The 20,996-nt window shown below is 39.0% G+C and overlaps 1 protein-coding gene across 8 annotated transcripts in view; it reads right to left on the minus strand.

Annotated features, from left to right (window-relative positions):
• Positions 1–20,996, minus strand: part of cadm1a (cell adhesion molecule 1a) — a 327,808-nt gene that overhangs the window by 60,654 nt on the left and 246,158 nt on the right. For all 8 annotated transcript variants that reach the window (XR_001761612.2, XR_001761615.2, XR_001761614.2 and 5 more), the window contains 3 exons: positions 17,102–17,248; positions 2,858–3,010; positions 1,381–1,518 (listed from right to left, as the gene is read on the minus strand). Coding sequence is in view for 2 of the 8 variants with exons in the window: in XM_017041665.2 (XP_016897154.1) it covers positions 1,381–1,518; positions 2,858–3,010; positions 17,102–17,248 (438 nt within the window). In the remaining 6 variants the exon portion in view is untranslated. The remainder of the gene's footprint in view (positions 1–1,380; positions 1,519–2,857; positions 3,011–17,101; positions 17,249–20,996) is intronic.

The raw sequence follows: 20,996 nt of genomic DNA on the forward strand, positions 1-20,996 counted from the left end.
TCTTTGCTGCCACTGTCCATTCACTGCCTGTAAGGATGCTATTATTTTTTTTTTCCCAAATTGAGCTGCAGGTCTGAGCTGCTTCCATTAAAGCAGTGTGGGGGTGCAGTGGCACTGTGACAACTTTCATGCCTTCATCAAAGGTAGCTGGGCGTCAGAAGTCGGAGCCCAGCTCAGAGGGCGAACAGGCCTCCTGCTGGTCAGCTCCACCTCTGAGCCCAGATTAGGAGCTGTGTAAAGACTTTGAAACAAAGGTCCCTAATCAGAGGCTGTGATGGAGGCCCTGGGCAGCTTCACCTCCACACTGCCGCAGATTAAACCCAGTGAGTGGTCAAGTCAAACCTGACAATGTTTCAGTGAACTAAGGTCAGCGACTCGCTCAGAACTATCTGTTAACATCTTTTTAAAAAGAGGATTTAGGTTGAATCTGCTGTCGTTGGTGGTGAAAACAAGCTGATGTCAGGAGCCCAAAAATATGTGAGAACAGGTGAACTGATGAACATGAGTGTGCATTTGAGTGTTTGTTTACAGGCCTGTAGCCACAGGTTAACTCACATTTTACATATATTTAAAAGAATATATAAAATTGCTGATTTTATCTGAAGGTTGAAAAGAATTAAAGTTTAAAGTATTCTTAAAATACAGCAAAGTGCAGAAAATAAAACATATGAAACAAAACAGAAAAAAAAAAATTAAAATACAAAAGAAAGGAGCCAAACATACAAACAACAAAATATAGTTAAAGCTAAGGAAGTAGCAAAAAATGCTACATAGCCTTCCCTCTGGAACAGCTAAGGTTCTGTCCTCTCAGGTTACAAGAGGAGTTTTAGTGAGTTTGATGTAAAGCTCCTGTCTTTTGTTATTCTTTCTATTGGGCTCCTAATGTTCAGCTGAATTTTATTCTTGTAACTGGGAATTAGCAGGCAAAAAACATTGTTGGTTTTTTCGGATTTTCTGAAAGGGCCAGAACGCAGCACATCGATGTGCAGTGTAAGAGTAGGATCAACAAAGTGCAGAAAATCTGCCAGCGTGCAGTGCATTTGTTCCCCTGCCTTTGTTTGCATGTGAGCTTTTATGTGGAATTTATTCACAGTTCCGCGCTTTAACGAAGCGTGGGAAACGGTGGTGGAAGCAGGGAGAGAACCCGCTCTTTTTTGTCAGAAGGGTTGCATGAAACGTCCTTTAAACTCCACTTTGTGCAACACGTGTTTTCATGTCATACGGAGCATCTCTGCGCTCAGATAGTAGAAAACCCCAGCCATGTAGGAACACAACCACCTCTGGTTTTCTGCTCTTGTTGAGTATAAAGAGAAACCAAAGTTCTGGCTAGGAGATGTATAAGTGTGTGTGTGTGTGTGTGTGTGTATAGAGTTCACCTACCTGGAAGCTCTTTATCTCCCTTCATCCATCTGATGGTGGCGGCGGGTTTACTGCTCATGGCAGTGCAGGTCATCTCTGTCTCGTTGCCTTCACTCAGGACCTCATCCCGGGCCTCGATGATGGGGTTTCCTGGAGGAACTACAAAAGGACACACAAGAACCACACTGTAGACCAGTCGGCGTGGACACCAGGGGTGACATTACAGAAACACCATAGAGTTTCATTAACAGTTACATCTGTAGTGTTAAATTACTGTACACAGGGAAGGATGAATAAAGTCCTGCAGTCATTAATTATTACGGTCTCACTAGGGCCCACTAGAGGTTAGCCAAAATATCCCTAAAAGCTGAAAGTAAATGTTAGCACAGAAATAGGTTGAGGTGAAATAAAAATAACTCCCAGCATCTATCATTGATAAACAAAAAACACATTAGTATGCATGTGACTGAAACATGGGCAACTACAAAATAGAAATAGAAAATAGAAATAAACCAAAATTAGCCAATGGTAGCTAAAGGATAATCTGAAACATCCCATATGTAAAATGATTTAATCAATGATTTAATGCTAATGCAGTTAAACATTTTAATGCAATTTACTTGACTCTCCCAACAGTTTTAATGCAATTTACTTGACTCTCCCACCTTTGGAAACCTCCCCTAAAAGTATTTGTGTGCACTTGAAAAACCACAGGTTTATATTACGATAAAACACTAGCTGTCGACCCAGCACTGCTGCTATTAGCAAGTTACTGTACGACCAATCCTGAAGCTTTGTGATCCAAATCCTTCAGTTTGGATTCCTTTCAAAGACACAGTCATTAATCACTGCAGCTGTAGAACAGAGGTTTCCACAGCACAGCCAGCTAAAAATGTTAATTCTCTCCGTGAACTTCTGTGTGGGAGATGCAGTGTGTCAAACAATAAAAAAAAGCATCAGTTTGTTGTCAGAGGAGACAGCGCTGCGGTGAAATATAAACGTAAATATATTCTTAATAATGATGTGGACTTCAAGCTATGGTAGATTTCATCAGGTAATCCCCTGATTTTTACCGAGGGTAAATCTTGCGTGTCTAATGGTGATTCTATTCAACGTCTAGACTTACACTAAGTGTCGGCGTCTCAAACCGCCATGTCAGACAAATCTCAATTTAAAAGTTTAAATGTAAATCAGGACGTGGCTGACTGCACCGTCTTAACTTTGCTTGTTTAAACAATGTGCAATTTTGCTTTTTAATGAATACACATGATGCCGGTGTATTTGTGTGGCTCCACTGTTGTTGCTGTCAGAGCCAGTGGCAGTTTCCTCGGCGAGCTGTCGACCGTGCTGCTCAAACATGTGAATGTATGCTGTCTTCCACTGTCTGAACGCTGATTAACAAGCCTCACCTCGCTGCTACCAACAGTCTGTGTGTGTGAACGCGTTTGTGTGGGGGTGGGTGTGTGTGTGTGTGTGTGTTTTGTGCTGTCGTAGCTACTTAGCACAGTGATGTCAGCGTAGGCCTCCTGCGGGGGATCCGTGTAGAGCTGGCAAACATATCGACCCTCGTCTGACAGCGAGACATTAGACAGTGACACCCGCAGCTCATTGTCTGAGAAGTTCACCAGCTGAAAGCGACCGTCTTTCAAAGCTGAGGAGGAAAAACACAAAGACGAGAGTTAACACAGCAGATGAACACATTTATCGTAAAGGCGCAAATCTGACCTCTGTAATGGAGAATTCTTAGACAGAAAGCTTTGAAATGTTGGGGCCAGTTCCCATGATGCATCAAAACTCAGATGGACACAATCCAAAAAAGTCTAAAACAAAAAACTGGCACAACTGTTAAGTGAGAATGAAAAGAGAAAAAAAAAATCAAACTGCCAACATTCTGAACGTCTCTCCAATAAAATAAAGGCAAAAAGAGGTCGTGTCATGACTCACCATTAGGTGGTGAACTTTGTGTATCGAGTATTTTCTAACTGCACGTACAATGTGAAATACCATGGAGCATTATTTGGGTCTAACTGAATTTAGTCTAGTTGGTGGACAAAATACATTTTTGAAAATTAAACTCAGGACTTTTAAACAAATTTAAAAGGAAAAAATATATAAAGAATAAATTAACATCTGCCATCCTGTCTGCTGTTTTAGACAAGAAAATCAGACCATTCCTAATCTGAACCCATCTTTCACTCTGACTGCACACCTGCTGTTCTGCACTGCCCTCAAGTACTTCTATGCCGCTCCTGATCTCAGTTTCCCTCTTGCCATCTATCAAACGTCACTGTCTCGTTAAAGCCTTGATGTAAGTGGACGACTGAAACAGTACAAATGTCAACATCATCATGGAGTAAATTCCAATTTTGGAGTTGATTTTTTTTTTCATTGTTTTCTCTATTCATCGTAATAGACTTGTATAGATAGACTCTATGAACCACAGGAGATACAATTAGCAGTATATTTTCGATCTTAGAAATTACAACAAACACAGTAATGACGAATGATGTTCTGCTCTCTAACATATATATTTTTCATTATCCGATGCTTCTGTATTAGTTATTAGGATTTCACAGCATCGTTAGCCCAAACACCAGCGCTGCATAGCGCTCTTTTCTTCTCTGATCGTGGGCGTTGTGGAAAGAATCGGGCCTGGGTAATTATTTTTTATAGGTTTTATGGACAAACACGCCGCCAGTCATTTGCGCTTCAAATACATCACAACTTCAACCTCGCTTCAAAGAACTTTGCAAAAAGAAAGTACAACTCCGTATAATTAGCCAACAATCAATCACAGCGTGGGGCCACCAGAAATAACAAAGGAGGGAAAATTAAAGATTAAACCTTTTTTGTTTTCATAAAAAAAAAAAAAAAAAGTTGCAGAGCGCACACTATTAACAACTAGGACGTGTGTTAACAGAGGCATCAACCTTGGGCGTCTGAGGACAACTGAGGGAAAAATCCATAAATCCTGCCTCTCCCTCATCTGTAGCCACTTTCATCTTGCCTAACCTTGTTTGCCCACCCACCTTGGCGCACTCTATCAGCCGTAATGTGGAATGACAACATGTGGTTAAGATGAAAGCCTACCCCGACTCCATCCTCCCTTCTCCGATATGCTGATAAATTCTGCACTGACTGACAGCGACTCCGGGGGGCTCCATGCTCTCTGCACTAACCCCTCTTACACCAAATCTTCACCAGCTCTATTTTTATTCTTTTTTTCAAAATAACCCTCAACGCGTCAGATATGTAGGCAAACATGGGAGACACAGAGATTCCGCAAAACAAACATCAACAGATGGAATAACCATGGGGCAGCATTATTATTTCAGAAAGATCTCACCGACAATAAACAGACAGAGAGAGGAATGATGATGGCGCCGTGTAATGGTCAGTACCTGCCTCCAATATTAAACAGGTAGACATAGGCATGGTATGAGTAAGTGGCTGGGGGAGGGAGAGAGAGGGGGAGAGAGAGAATAACCTGGAATACTAATGATAACGCTTAATTTTGTGCGTCATTAAACAGGAACATCAGACACATTTCACCATAAGGAGAACGAGGAAATTTGCTCTTTTATGTCGTCACAATGGGCAAAAACAAAAGGAATATTTCTGTTCACAGATTTTTTTATTACTAAATCCATTGATGGCACCCCCAACCCAAATCTGGCCGTAGGTCTTCATTTCCTGTCATGTGACCATCAGCTTTTGTCTTGAAATCATACATTTTAAATTCAGCATCAACTTTGACAAATTTTTAGATACTGCCAAATTTTGCATGATCTATTTGTTTAGAGCAGTGTTTTTCAAGCTTGGGGTCGTGAACCCATGTGGGGTCACCTGGAATTCTATTGGGGTCGCCACAAATGGCTAATAATTTTGGTGGATGTGAAATTTTTTCCAATTCCAAAAGTTTTGTTTTTTTAATAATTAAATGTATTTTCTGGTGTGATTGAGTGCTGGCTAATCACAACTGTATCCAAGATAACATCAGTTATACTGTATCCACAGTATATCTATCCATTGAACTTGCTGGTCATTAACTTGACTGGTAGCAATATATAGACAAAGATTAACAACATTTTTACAGCATTTTTGATCTTTGCTTTATTAACAGTTTAACAGATGCATAATTTACAGTATGTGCAAAAGTTAAATGCAAAGATTAGTTAGTCACTTAATTATGTACTAAATTCAAACAGTTTGCCCTTGTTTTTTTCTCATTATCTAACGTGTCCCCCTTCAAAAAGGAACATGGTTCAGGGACCCTTCGTGGAGGATCCAAAGTCCAATCAGCTTTTAAAGAAAAAGGGGAAATCAACACATATAATAGTTTCTTTTGTCCAAAGCCTAATGAATCCTTTCTTGTGGCACATGAATAATTCGCCCCCAATTAGTGCAACTCATTCAACAGCCTTGTTAGGCCTCATTAAAGAGGGAGGTCAGCCTCTAATCTTAATGATTTAATTCAATTAAATGTTCCCAGATTCACAAGTCCTGATACTGCTGTACACAAACCCACTAAAAAGAGAAAAAAGTAACTTTTTTTTTTCTGTCAGAAGTCAGAGCTTTTTTTAATCAGTGACACGTTCTCCAGGCTCCTTGGAGAAGAACATCCAATGGTTTGGGGCAGCAATGTGACCATTCAATTAATCATAATGGGTTTTCAGTGCTAGGAGAAATTCATTAGGAATAAAAGTATTCATAACACTGTGCCATTTCAATTAAGTTTCCATTGAGCAGAGAGATAAATGTGACATAGTCAAGGTTCTACGCTCCTGCATAGAACGTCCTGGGTTTTCTTCTTCTAAAATGACTGTTAATGAATAAAAATGTTCTAAAAAGAAGACTTCAACATGGATAAGGTTTTGTTATGTTATTGGCATTAAGAGAATAATCAACAACAAATGAGTTGAGATATAGTTTATGAAAAAAACAAAGTATGTTTTCAATTTAAATAACTGGTTTGGGTTGAGCTATAGTTTATGTTTTCAATTTAAATAACTGGTTTGGGTCCAAACAACACAGAAGTTAAAGAAGAGAAAACAAACAAAAAGACAGAAATGGGAACGCAAACAACACGGAAGTTAAAGAAGAGAAAACAAACAAACAAAAAGACAGAAATGGGAACAAAGATTTAAGTAAAAAATGTAATAACGACTAATAACTGATACATTTAAAATTAAATTGTTTAATTGTGAATTTAATGTAGATGACTGCATTAAACTTCACCAAATAAATGTTATTTTGATTAAATACTTCAAGTTTTCATCACTACATCCGTTAGACAGTGTGTTTGTTTTTTTTTTTTATAGAGTACATTGACTCGAGATAATCTTTTAAATAGTGGATTATTTTCCAAAAACGTCTGTTATAAACATTGAGAAATATCTTTTCCTGCTTACAAATTGGTCCATCGGTCCGACCAAGCAGTGAAAACAGCTGTTAATGAGCACAACGGCAGACTGTTTGTGGTGATTCACAATCCTGGAGCCAAACCATGAACATTTAATGAGGAAAAAGCAGAAAAATAATCAAATGTGCCGCAGTATTACACACACTCACACACACACAAAAAAACAGATTCTAATCTGCATCTGGATCCACAGAGGGCTGTTACCACGGCGCTAAAACCCCAGAAGTGGTGCATCATTTGCAGCAAACAGAGACATTTTGATCAGGGTTACGAGGCAAAAAAAAAGGGGGAGAGGAAGAGGGTGGAGTCGAGTGTCAGAGGTGATCTGGGAGAGGAAGACAGCAGCAGCGGAGGGAGGAAAGGTCTGTGGAGCAGCAGTGAGAATCCTCTGATGTATGTGGTCTGAAGACAGTGACACGGACTGAAATACAAAAGATGACGTTGAGATTTTCCTTGGTACTGACAAAAATGAACAGAACTTCAAGGACATCATGTAAAGGATTTCCAAGGTGGAGGATGGTGAACAAACAGTATCAGATGAAGGATGTCAAAAGGAAAGTTAGTGGAACACACGATGAGTCATAGAAGAGTGTAAGAATAGAGGATGAAGGATGAAGTTCTCTTCAGTCCACCAGGGGTCGCCACAGCAGTACTGCGTTTGTTGATATGACAGTTTTTAAACCTGAGGGCCAAAGTGAGGCATGGCAAGTTGGAAATAAAAAACAATATGTGAAGGCAGGGATCCTAGCACTAGCCCACAAATCTAGCAGAAAGATAACAAGCTTCTCATCAGGGACTTCCTGGACACCATGCACAGGAAGTGAGACATTTTCTACCATAGACCGTATGTCGAGAAGAGGTCCTCAAGAGGAGGTCCAGGGACGTAGTGATGCAGGAAGTGGAGCTGGTTGATGAAACAAAATGGTGAAATGGAGGTACGGAGGCAGATGATTGGCCGTAGGGTTCCTAATTAGAGAAAAAAAAATTCCAACTAACTGACAAAGATGTTTGTCTAAGTTCTCAAAATCCTCTTGAGTTCCACTAAATACATAGGAAATACACAATACAAATCAACACATTTTAAAAAATATACCACAAAAAAGAATGAAAGATTCCAAGCAAAAGAAATCAACACATATATTTAAAAAATATCCCCAAAAAAAGAATGAAAGATTCCAAGCAAAACGTGACAAAGACACAGTTCCCTCTCCTTTCTGTTCTATTTCAGTCCTTTGGAACATCGACATTACAGAACAGTCCGGAGAAAACGAGAGATAAAAACCACAATTGCCTCGGTCCACCTGTGTGTACTCAGTAAAAGAAAAGAGTTCGACCTTTAGCTTTGTGGTTTTTTTTTCCATCCTGTTTTTCTTCCCTTGTTCTGTCACATCTGATACTGTGCAAAGGACGCCGCAGATGGCTGACAAAAGGTAATTGATAGTCAGGTCTTGCGGATAAGAGGAGTCTGTCCAAACTCTGAAAGGCTGTAAAACGTCAGTTTTTAAACAGCTGACAGTGACGAGGCTAATTTAGAAGCAGCGATAAGGAGAGTACAGTAGTGAAGTACGACCAAGGAGACTGCGAGGAAGTCGCTGACAAAGTGAAACTTGACTTCCTCCCTCTCTCCCTGTCGTAAAGGTACAATGTGCAGTGTCACTGGCCATGCAGATTACTGCGTGTGTGCCATCTTAAATGAAACACTATAACTCTAACTGTGCGCTAAGCGCTGTGTGCATTCAGGTTTAATACACTGTGAACGTGCTCCATTGTGCAGCGTGGCAGCGGTGGATGGTGAAACATTATTGCAGTGTAAACTGGACTTAAAGGTCAATGGACGTGTCCTAATGGCTGTCTTTTGTCTTCAGCAGTTAAGAGTTTGTTGTTGCCGCTTCTGTCCGCTCTTTTTGAAGGAACCGTTTATTCAATGTGATTTTAGTGTTTCCTGCTTTTCTAAAGCCACAGTCGCAGGAACTGTAAATCGCAAATATCGAGCGCTATTGATTCTGTCCTTCAGGTTTAACAGAGCAGGCCATGGAGACCAGAAAGCAACAGGGCTCAAAGTGAGAGGTTTGAAAAAAAAAATCCAATTTATTTTCTAAATACAGACTTTGATTATCAGCCATTTTATTGTAAGCATCCAAGGTCGACTCATAACAAACTAATGGATGGTGAAAAGACTTGTTTTATGCTCCAGTAGAAGCCAAGAAAATCTGTATAATATCAACTGTGTTGCTATGAATTCTAACTATTGTGTCTGTTCTGATTCTGTTCATTTTACTCTGTTTTTTTTCTCCTTTGGTCACAACTGTCAGCACGATTGTCTGTCACTCCAGACCCTGTCCTGACTGACAATGGTGTCACTCTAGTCATATTGATACACATTTTGTATTTTAATCAGAGGAAATGTAGAGTTGATATAGAGTATATATATATGATAGAGTTTGATATAGTTAAGTTTAGGTTGGGGATTTTATGCAAGTCAAACTACCATCTTACATTGGTCTTTCATTGTCGGTCGCTTCTTGATCTTGTTTGTGTCCAGATGAAAGACCAAACAAAACTGAACTTGGATCTGAGACCAAGAAGAATCCATTCCTAAGGTGGTTTTCTCCCTGCTGGCTCGTAATTTGTAAATCCATCCATTTTAGCCCGGTCAGTTACATTATTTTGTCTGGAATACAGCTCTAAACTTTAACAGATTAGTTCCCTGATTCCCTGGAGGGTTTAGTCTTACACACTCGAGTTTAACTTTTTGTGAACCAATTTAGTCGGACTATGAGTGAACGAGATGAATATTAATGGCCTTGAGAGCTTCATTGACTGATCCGTCTGGGTTTCTCGTTATGGCCAGAGAAGAACCAAGGCTGAAGAAGAAGAAATCACAAGAGTGGTTGATGAAAATGGAAGTGCAGAATGAAAGGCATACAATGAGGCTGCCGACGAAGGTAGAAGTGCAGTGGACTGTAACCTTCTGATTACGAATTACTGAAATTTTTGTCTCCAGGCAACCTGTGAAAACACAGCTTATCAGTCGTCACACTGCAGTGACTCTTCACTGACAAGAACAAAAAAAAAAAAAACAGTAACTCCAGCAAGTGACTGAAAAAAAAAAACTTGAAAACTGAAATGTAAGGTAGTCAGGGTCCTTATTTCATAACTTCCTCATCATTGGTGGCCGCTGTGTGGTTTTAATTAATCACACTTTCTTCTCCTTCCTCCTTCCCCTTTCTTGATTCGTCTCCAGTCTTTCTCTGTATCCCATTTAAATAGTTTTCTGCTGCAGCCCGGCCGTAGACGAGTGAGGAGATGATGAGCGCGCCTCGCCTAAGTGGCTGCAATCAATTGTGATTAGTGGGCTGCCGCTACTTTTTGAGAGGAGCACATCAAAGTTTTATTATTGGGTGTCAGAGTGGGTGAGAAGGGGTGGAGCGGGGGTAATTACACTCTCACAACCTTCCTCCTCCGCCTCCTCCTTAGGCAAGGCGTAGAAATCGCTGCCTGTCCAACGTCTGAGCCCAGAATGATCGGTTTTTCTAGGACTGGTGCAGTAATGACTGAAGGGATTAGAATCGGAAATCTACCTGGTGACACACACACTTTAGGATTATTTATGTATCGCACGCACAGCGTGGAAAACACACTCATTATTCTTGCCCCTGTAATTCGATCTGCATCTGCACAGGCACAACTTTTACTTTTGTAATTAACATAATGCTGATTGTGCGTCATTTCCATTACCGCGCCCTCATATATCTCGTCTGTTTGCTGGCATTCGTTTATTGTTTTCTTTTTAATAAATAATGACCTTTTAAATTTAATCAGATATCATTAAACCATTTATCATCCTGACCTGCTAATTATTCACTAATGTGCCTAATGACGGCGTACAAACTCAGCAGACATAAAAAAAATTAAATCAAATGCCCTTCAGCTTTCGTAAATTAAATCAATATTTTTGTCCAAACTGAGGCACAGGGGCCTAGAGTGGCACAAATACAAATTTTATGTGGCCCCTTTTTTTTCCAAGTGGTTTTTTATGGTACACTTTTGTGATGGACTTTTGGGTGTGTTAGGTCAAATAAATTCAATCACCATTTTGTTTTGAAATGTTTTGAAACTCTAAGCGTTTTTTTTTTTTGGGTAAATGCTTGTCGTATTTTTGGAAACATTTTTTGTTTGTGTTTAAATTTAATTTTGTGGAAATTTGGCCACTTTTTGTGTACGTTTACATTTTATTATCTATTTCAACCGGTAGCTCTTGAAGAATCTTAATTTTTGTTTTCTTTTAGGGTATGTTGTTTTAGGGTATGTTGTTTTGTTAATTTGTTAATTTTAAGCCAGTTTTTACTGGACCTTTTTTTTTTGCTTGTTACTTGTGCATTTAATTTTCATTAAATTGTGATTAATAAAATTAGCATTTCATGCTTCGATTATATTTTTGTAATTAAAGTCATGCAGAGCATTTGATATATTTTTAGGTCAAATAAGGCCTCAACGCTACCTTTTCTGCCCAAGGTGCAAACACGTCTCTGTCCTACAGACCGATGCATCACAACAGTAAATGTATCACAGTTTTATTGCAGAATCAAGGAGACTTTAACCAGATGTAATGCTGACAAAATGCTTCTTCAAAGACAGGTGCACAACATGAGGAGCTGTCGGGTAGGAGGGAAGAAAAACGCAAAAATTGAGTTGAATATTTTACCAGCGCTGACAATCTGTTCCAATCTGGAACTTAATTTATCTGCCATGGAGGAAGATGAATTTTATTTGTTCAAGTCTGAAGAGCAACATCGAGCATGGAGCAGCAAATGTGTTTATCAAACCAACACTGAAAACACAATAGGAAAATATTTGTTTTCATTGTGGATATATATATATATATATATGTGGCAATGACGGCTACACAACACTGATAAATTAGCAAATCTAATCAATTGTAACAGGTATAATAGGGGCATTTATTTTGTATTGTGCCCTACACTGTGGAGGTAAATGAAAGAGTTATATTTCACAGAACATATGTTGGTGTGAGCTGCAACAGCAGCTGGGTGTTCACTACCTGTGCCTGTGAATGGGAACATCAGTGTTCATATATGAAACAGGTCATTTAACAGGAGCAACATCAGCATCTGGTTCTTAACAACTCTGCCAAATAAAAGCTGCAGTAAAGAATTCACAAATATGCCTGTTCTCAGACGTAAATTGTTGCAGGAGAGTGTGAGAGTGCGAGGTAAAAAGGGCAACGCTGCACAGTTATACGTATATACAGTCAATGTGAACGTGGAACATTGGTGAATGTGAATGTGCCATTTATTTAAGGCAGCATAAAGAAGTGAAAGTCATCTCAGCTGCATCAGTGAGCAGCAGAGCAAGATATTAAAGCTCACTTCCATAATTTGTTTGTGGAAGCATTTTTCTATCCTAAATCTTCCGACTTCCATTAAAAACAACAATGTGCACAGGCCGTCTGTGTTTTTAGGTTTTATACAGATAACTCAAAAAAACTGTTATACCTAAATGGAGCGATTCCAAACCACTGCACTGTGGCACATTAGTGGATCCTCCAGTTTTGTTGTTCTAAAATTACATTTATTTAATACAAATAATTTGTCTTTATTCATCTACCGACAGTAAAAAGCAGAACAATTAAATACCCTTCCACTAGATGGCAGCCATTTGCTATTAAATAGGATAAAAAGAAAAGGTCTTCAAATGTCTCTTTCTTCAATTTCGGAGAGTATATCAGGGTTGTGTCCAACTAAACAGACTTCACACTGAATCAGTAAACTATGACTAAAATGCTAGAACTAGATTATTAATATTTGTCATTAAATATACTTTATCACATTTTTGTTGTGTGGTATTTACTAATGTAAAATATGCATCATACTTCTTCAGTATTTTCTCCTACATCAGAACACAACAGGTTTTACAACCCTATCAATATTTACTATGAACTCTGTTATTTTCAGGATTTACTTCTTAGCTGTGGCTCAACTGGTTCAAACCCATAAACCCAGAATACGGCACCCAACCATGACAGAAAGACTTATAAACCTGGACACAGCACTGCAGACCTTTGGTTACTGATCTTTAATCCAGTCCTTTTGCCTCATCCTTTCTATATTTTATAAATGTATCAAAAAAGTCACTTTAAGACAATTTAACCCAAAGGTCATAAAGTCAAATGAGCTGCCATGTCATTGGAGGGACACAGTTCAGATCAGTGTTCAATGCAACCTCAAGAATAAAGACAAGATCTCTGGAGGCACAAATGTAACAGAACATTAAACTTCACTGAACTAGACTAAACTACTTGTGTTCTAGGTTCTTTCAGAGGAACCATAAAAAACACACAGGTCTCTTAAGACTTTTGGACACCACTGTTCTATAAGAGTTGATTCCAGGTCTATATCAAAGGTTTCCTTACTTTCTGTTTTCCTTCTTCTGTTTCTGCGCTCCACGTCGCCTTCACAAACCTAATCCACCACCGAGGAATCACAGAGGAAGACGGTAGTATATGGTAATTTAAAGGGTAGGGGGTGGGCAGGGCTGTTTGGAAGCTGCCTGTTAGAGGCTCCGACATAATGAAGCAGTGCAGCTGAGGCGAAGAAGCCTGGGAGGGATCACCGGAGATCAAAGAGCCCCTCCATCAAAGAAGAACACCTTGCCCTTGACAGTCGGCTTGTGGGAGTTGGCTCACCACAGCTGGGGCACAACAGCCCGATAAATACCTAGATAAATACCCAACTCTCACAAAGACTCCTGCCCTTGACTGGTGTTTGGAAGGCGGCAAATGTGAGCGTGGAGGGGGCGGCGAGTGTGAATGGGTTCCTGACACTCGCCGCGATGAAAAGCTGGGAAGTTTCTAAGGATTAGGAGGTGGTAACCAAGCTACTGAATCCTGGGCGTATACTACGGTATTAATTTTCTTTATGTTTTCTTTTAAGTTAGTCAAAGGTTGAGGTCAAAAGATGAAAAATGTACTGGAATTGCAAAGAGAAATCAACAGCCTTCTGTACCTGAAGTGATAAAGAGGAGACAAGGAAAAAATAAATAAATCTGCAGGCGAACTTCAGAATGTCAGATGTTATTCCAGTACCAAAAAAACAAAAATAAAAAAAAACACCAACTGACAGCATGTAGTTATAAAAGTGATATTCTTTAATTCAGTAGTTTGGAAAACATTTGAGTTGGTGTATTGATTGTTTTGTATTAGCCGCAGCCAATAAATTATTCACTAATTTAATATCCACTCTATGTTGTGGTTAAGTTAATGTCTCCCTTATGTGTGATATACAAGGGGTCAAAAGGTTAAGGTCAGTATCATGAGCAGTGCTGCAACCTTGCCTCCCACACAAACACAGCCTATTGACCAGGCTATAATACAGCTACAGCTACAACATTACACTCACATCAGTGAACTCAGACAGTATAAGTAATGTTGGCTTTGACTGTACATATTCTTTACATTCAAATTTATTTTATTTTAAGGCACCAATATACAAGTCTAATTCCTTATCTCTAAAAATGTTCTTGGCAAAAAACCAAAAACTGCATTCATTATGAATCTTATCATTATGAATTATATTCTATAATAGTACAAATATTATCTTAAATGCTTAAATGTTTTTGAGATAATTAAAACGGTAAAAGCCAAGAAATAGGAGAATATCAGAAGAAATATAAAATAAACACAAAAAATCAAACGGTTTAAATGGTTTAAATCACTTGGCTAACATGATAACTACACGTTAGCCTAGAATTACTCTCTTTAGCTGTTACAAAACATTGTAAACAAGACCGTGTCCCTGACACTGGGTCAAGTTCAGGAAGAAATGTTACATCTTATGCTTGTCAGTCAGTTTCTATTCAATAAAACTGTAAGTGTCAAACTGTGGAGGTTTTCAAGGTTCTTCTTTCCAACGTTTGTAAAACCATGGGTGCACAGACCCACAGAAGAGGCAGGTTAGCGTGGAGGCAGAAGTGTTCCAATAAACACTAGAACGAGGCTCTGAAATTCACATTTTAATTCAGTCCAGGTGATAGCTATTGTCACCAGGAGACAGAGCCGTTTTCAACCCAGGTTTTAATGTGTGTGTAAAGCTAACTATTACAGGCTTAAATTGTAGAATTTCAAGCATGGGTTGCTAACCAGCAATGAGAGGTGGGTGTGAAAATTACATTTAATTTGAAGTAAAACACAGCATTACCTTCTAATTTTGTTTTCTTATTAGATGCTGCAGGAAACATCTGTGTTTTAGCGCCCGTGTGTGGGAGTGGGGTTAGAACACCGCTCACACACATGCACACACATGCACACGCACTGAAGGTTTTCCGCAGGTCAGACTGAAAGAGCAGTGAGAGTTGTAGTAGCTAACAGAGTGAGCCGGAGCTTAAATGATTCCACATCAGTGGTGGAGCGACTCATTTCAGGTGAAGTCGTGTTTGGCAGCATTTGTTTCATGACACGTTAATAGCTAATCCAGGCAACAAGCACTGCTGGAGTTTGATGTACTGATTGCAGCGTTGCTCTGTGATTAGAATCATTACAGAGAGAATAACAAACTCTGCAAATTTAATATACATATAAAAAAATCAATCCTACTTTTAAAACCTCACTTTTCCAACAGCTAATTTGAATGTGTGTGTTTGTGTGTCTCAGAATACAGGAAGACATTCAAACAGTAATCACCACTGCTTGGATGTTGCTGGCCTACTTCAGAAATAAATCATATACAGTACCTAACTTTTGTCTGCAGTTTGGCTTTATAGCTACGCTTCTATTTGCTGTCTGCAACTTAAAATCAACAGCTTGGTGCGTACCATTACTTTGACAGGAAACTGTTAGTACTACACTACTAACTACTACTACTTACACACATGGTTTGTACACCAGTGAACATGTGTTTTTGGATGTAGGGTTGAGGAACTGTGCAACCTGCCCAGAGGAACGCTTAAACAACAAGTCTGGAAACATATGGGTCTTTCAAAACAACATCTGCTCACTCTGAGATTTATATTTGATACACATATAGAAACAAAGGGCTACTTTATGTTTCACTGAGGTCAACATGCTGCAGACAAGCACAGGGACCAAATCCTGGCAGGGTCCAGAAGAGATGACGGCCAGCATGGTAAGTGGACAGAATAGAAAGACAAAAAAACAAAACAAAACAAAAAAAAAACCAAAAGAACAAAAACAAACACCTGGTGTTTTTACAGGAGGAGCATTGATGTTGATGGTATTTAATAAAGTTTACAGTAGCTTAATAACCACAGGACTGATATCGTCCAAGTAAGGTGAAGTTTAACAATTTTAGAAAGTGTGTTCTCATTAAATGAAAACCCTAAGCCTAATGGAGGAGCCTATGAACATATTGGAAAATAAAGTTTCCAATTGAGTCAGACATTTAAAAAAAATTTAAATAAGGATGTGCAAAAATGTAAATGTCAAAAGGAAGCAAAATAAGCAAGGCCACAAATAGTCACAACACGTAAAACAATCTATAGATAAATAAAGTAAGCATGGAGATAAATGAGGTGAAAAGGCTAATTATTAGCCCAAAAGTAGCAAAGGTTAACCTCCACAAGTGTAGACCTGCCTTAAAAGTAACACAACGTTTCAAACCTACCCCACAAGTGTAGACCTGCCTTAAAAGTAATACATGTTCTTTTCTAAGACTCCGCACCTTCACTGGCTGCTCATGTTTAGCTCACACACGGCTGTTCAACCAAACACTGTATTGATGACACTGTATATTTGCATTAATTTATCAACCGTCTGTCTAATTTTACAGTTGGCTGCAAAATGAAGCAGTGAAAGACGAGATAAATAAACGCATCAGTAAGATGGATTTCCATGTCATCTGATCGTATCAAACAGCTTCAGACTATAATTAAACACATTAGATATCAATCACAGCAGACACGACGGTGGTGCAGTGTAAATCCTTCCCGCTGTCCGTGACAGCCCAGCGTTATGTGATCCAGGATGTATTTAAGCCGCGTGAGATTAAGTTTTACAAAATTAAACTAGAGAGATTTAGCTTTGTGAAAACAGGAGGGCAGTGACCGAAGTTTTAAAGACTGATGCTAGCCTAACCGCGACATATATTTAAAGGATTCATCATAATGGTTTTTTTTGTATCTAATACCACTTTATGGTACTTTCACTGTGTGAACCAAGAGAGCAGTTCAGGTTCTTGAAATGTATTGTTGGTACTCAAAGTTCCTCATACTGTTAGAAGGAAATACTTCATTGGACAGGTTACACTGCTCCACTGACAGAAGTAAGTAGTACAGCACAATACTCACGCCTCAGGTCTCGGAAGTAAATCGTCTGCCTGTTGGGGTTGAGCAGCTGTATCACAGAGTCGTCGTTGTTCTTCACCCGACAGCTGATGATCGCCATGTCGCCCTCCACTACTGACACGTTGTCTGTCACCAGGTTCTGACTCACCACTGGGGAACAAAGACAAGGACACGTCAGTTACCACCAGATGTGAGGAGGCCATCAGAATGAGTAAACGTGGTGTGTTTTCCAAGCTGAACAAGAACAAAAACACTTTGATACAACTGTGTTTGAACACATTATAGCAAAAATATGTTTTAAAATTTTCTTTTGATACAAAAAGTGTTTTCTGAATTTCCAGGTGCGTACCAAAAGGCTTTAAAAAAAGAAAAAAAAACCCTGAAAACCTAAACTAAGATAAAATGCTATTAGACAAATATGGCTAATGTCTAAGCTGTGAAATTTTGTTTACTTGCTTGCCAACGGCAAATCATATCTGGTCAGCATCCCAAGACATATTTTTGGTTCTGTATCACTGATTGAATGTATGAAGAATTAGCATAACAAAGAAATAGATAAAATGCTATTAGACAAATATGGCTAATGTTGGCTAAGAACTACTGAAATATACAAGACTTGGTACAAAGGGAACTTTTTCCTGGGTGTTTCACTTTCTCAACCACTCAGCTTTGGCCACTTTTTATACATACAGTAGTCAGTTAGTCAGCACTGGTTTAATTCTCAGCTTCAAAGATTTTCCATTGTATACAAATGGTAAACTCCAGAGGGAAGACACCAAATTTGCAAACATTATCCTTAGTTTAAAACTTCAAAGAGACAAACCACCATCCACGCTCACGTTCACTCTTACAATAAAGTGGGATTAACTGCAGCTCTCACAACGACTCTCAGAGGAAAAGGCATTTAGAGAGGGGTGAGGGGTGTGGGGGGGGGGGGGGGGGGGGGGGGGGAGGGGGGAGAAAATGATCACTGCAAAATTACAAATTATTTTATATGAGATGTATTTTAAATACATCTGGGATTTGCTCATGTGCATGTGTTACACCTTTACAGCAAAATGCAAGACTGAATAATGAGGTGTGAATTGCTAATTTTACTCCTCGACACTGCGGGTTGAAATGGCTGTTAAGGTCGAGAGAAACCTTATGAAAATGGATAATGTTTTCAGAATAATTCTCACATTTGTACAGAAAAATAAGACAGCAAAAAGAATCTCAGGGAGACCAACTCCGAGATGGACCCGGGGCTAAGAATTGAAATGAACTAGAATAAAATGTGAAACCATCAACAGCTAATTTGCATACCTTCGTTGTCAAGCACCTTCTAAGTATCCCTGCCATTTAGGAGAGGAGGAGGATGAGGTGAGAAGGGAGAAATTGCATCCTCTGATGCTGACAGATAAGGATAGACAGCTTAACGAAGGAGATTCAAATCAGCATCCCCGCGAGGCCCCGAACGCATCCCCCTAAATAAATGAACCCTGCTGTCTTTAATATTCAAGACGGAACCTCATTTTTCAAAGATGTGCAGGGGCGGGCGGTGGGGTTGGACATCTGCTGATGATAATACGCTAACATACTACAAAGCGCATTTCAAGGCATCCTCTGAAGGTTACAAGGCAGCAGCAGGGTACTGTGCGCCGACCGCCTGGCCACGTTGTTAGCCGCTGAAGCTATAGCAAAAGGCTTCAAACAGAGGCTGCCTTGTCAGCTACATAATTGTTCCTGTTGTGCAAAATAAACAAGTCTGACATGCAGGAAGACGGTACGGTCGAGGCGGGAGGGAGTTAATTAACGGCCAACACCGACCATGTGCCACGGCCTCCCAGGACACTGTCAGGGGTCGTAGGGAAAAGCACTTCTGACACATCGCAGCCAAAAGATGTTTCAAATGTGCAAATACAGCTGTTTTTTAACTTTGAAAAAGTTACATTTTCTTCTGTTTTTATCCTTATTACCATGATTAGAGCAGGAAAAAAAAGAGCTTTTGCTAATCTGAACAGTTGACAGTTATTGAACTATTATTGTTACTGCTATTGTTATTCTGACAATTATGATGATGGATAAAAACAATTTCTACAAATCATTTTCACATTTCCTGGGTATTCTTTAGGTAAAGAAGACCTTAAATTTAGTTTAAAATAAGTTGAACATTATGCAACAACACAAAAAATATGCCTGGAAGATAAAGACTGTGCAATATGACCTCAAAGAATTATTAAAAAAATATTTAGTCAAAATTATAAAAAAAATTCTAATTTTTCTAAGCGGTTTGGGTACTGGATTATCAACCAAAGATAGGTAAAACTCTATGATAGGTATGAATTTCCCAGTGTTTCTATTGAATGCACCAGAAAAAGCAATGTTCAGTTCCCAAACCAGGCCTTGAGCCTGCAGACAGACACATTAGGGCCAAAAAGAAATTGGAATTTTCCCCATTTGTCCTATGAACTCCTAAACCTCAAACCAAACATCCATCCTCCATTTCCCACAGCTTATTCTGGGTCAGGTCACTGGGGCAGGCTGCGGATTAAACAAGGTGGTCCATCCAGACCATGAGGATATTCTGAGCCTGGATGAGTTAGAAGATATAGAATATCTCCAAAGTGTTCAGGATCTATGTTCTGTAATTATATTGGTTTTTATTTCTAAAGCACTTTGTGTCTTAACAAGACACGAAAAAACCCACAACACGTGTTTGGCTCTTCTTTTGTTCCTTCTCTACTGTTCGTACTGAAAACAACTGTGTTATACTTGTGTGTGATTCGTACAAAGACAACACACTGAACACATCTCAGGTACGACTCCTCAATATGACGGTTCAGCTTCATTTATTTGGCCATCAATTATTCAAGGCCAATCAGTGCTACGCACCTTGGAATCACCTTGAGGAGTCAGTCCTAAAACATGTTCACTCCCTTCCTTACCACAATTCTGAAATGGAATAATTGCCCTTGGTTGTAAACTGACATATAAGGGTAATTAAACTTGCCCATGATTGATTGATGGCGTTTTATTCCATGTAGTTATTTATACTGTACATCCAAAAGCTCCGACATGGTCCTTTAAAAGATGTAGAAAGGTTAGCTGCAGCCTGCCAGTGAGGGTGAGAGTAAATGACCTTTAATAATGATTAAATGTTTGCTTAACCTTTCATTAAATTGGCTTGTGATGTACTGGAAACACAAAGCTGTGTTCCTTTTCCAGTGCAACTTATTCCAGGATGTTGTTTAAAAGAAAACACAACATAAATGATAAAAAAAAGTGACTTTTCATAGTGCAAGATATTTAACAATGGCAAACTTGTTAGCTTTATACATGTGCTAATAACTCAAATAAAGAAGAGAACTGCATTAAACCTGCAGCAGGTTAGGGTGATAAAGCACATTAATGAAAGTGTGTTTTTTTTTAATCTTATAATTTTCCTTTTTCAAATCTCATAATCTTATAATTTTCCTTTTTCAAATCCCAGCTTTTTCAATGCCATTTGAAGCACTTCATTCAAAGCCCCTGCTTATTTTTCAAACCTTGAAAACACAATATTAAAATTCAACCACTTACGATTTCAATAACCCTGACTCCCTTTGACTCAGATTGCCAGCATTTACATTTTTATTTCACATAAGGCTTTCTAAAGACTGATACAACTGGTTGAAGGAGTGATTCAGGATCAAATATTACTTTTTCAGCTCCGGGGCAAAAGGACAAGGCTAGTTATACATTTGGTAATAACAATAGTCTAGCAGTGAAGCTTTTAGTTACTGCTGACAGCCCTCCACTGCAGCATGAAACTCATAACTGAAATAGGAATTATGGTAATGGCACATCAGATAAGGTGGGAGTAATATACTGTATAATTTGGTTTCCTGAGCTGCACTTAATACATTCTCTCCAAATA

The sequence above is a fragment of the Cynoglossus semilaevis genome, chromosome 19 (genome assembly GCF_000523025.1).
Source record: "Cynoglossus semilaevis isolate Cse_v1.0 chromosome 19, Cse_v1.0, whole genome shotgun sequence".
Taxonomy (NCBI): Eukaryota; Metazoa; Chordata; class Actinopteri; order Pleuronectiformes; family Cynoglossidae; genus Cynoglossus; species Cynoglossus semilaevis.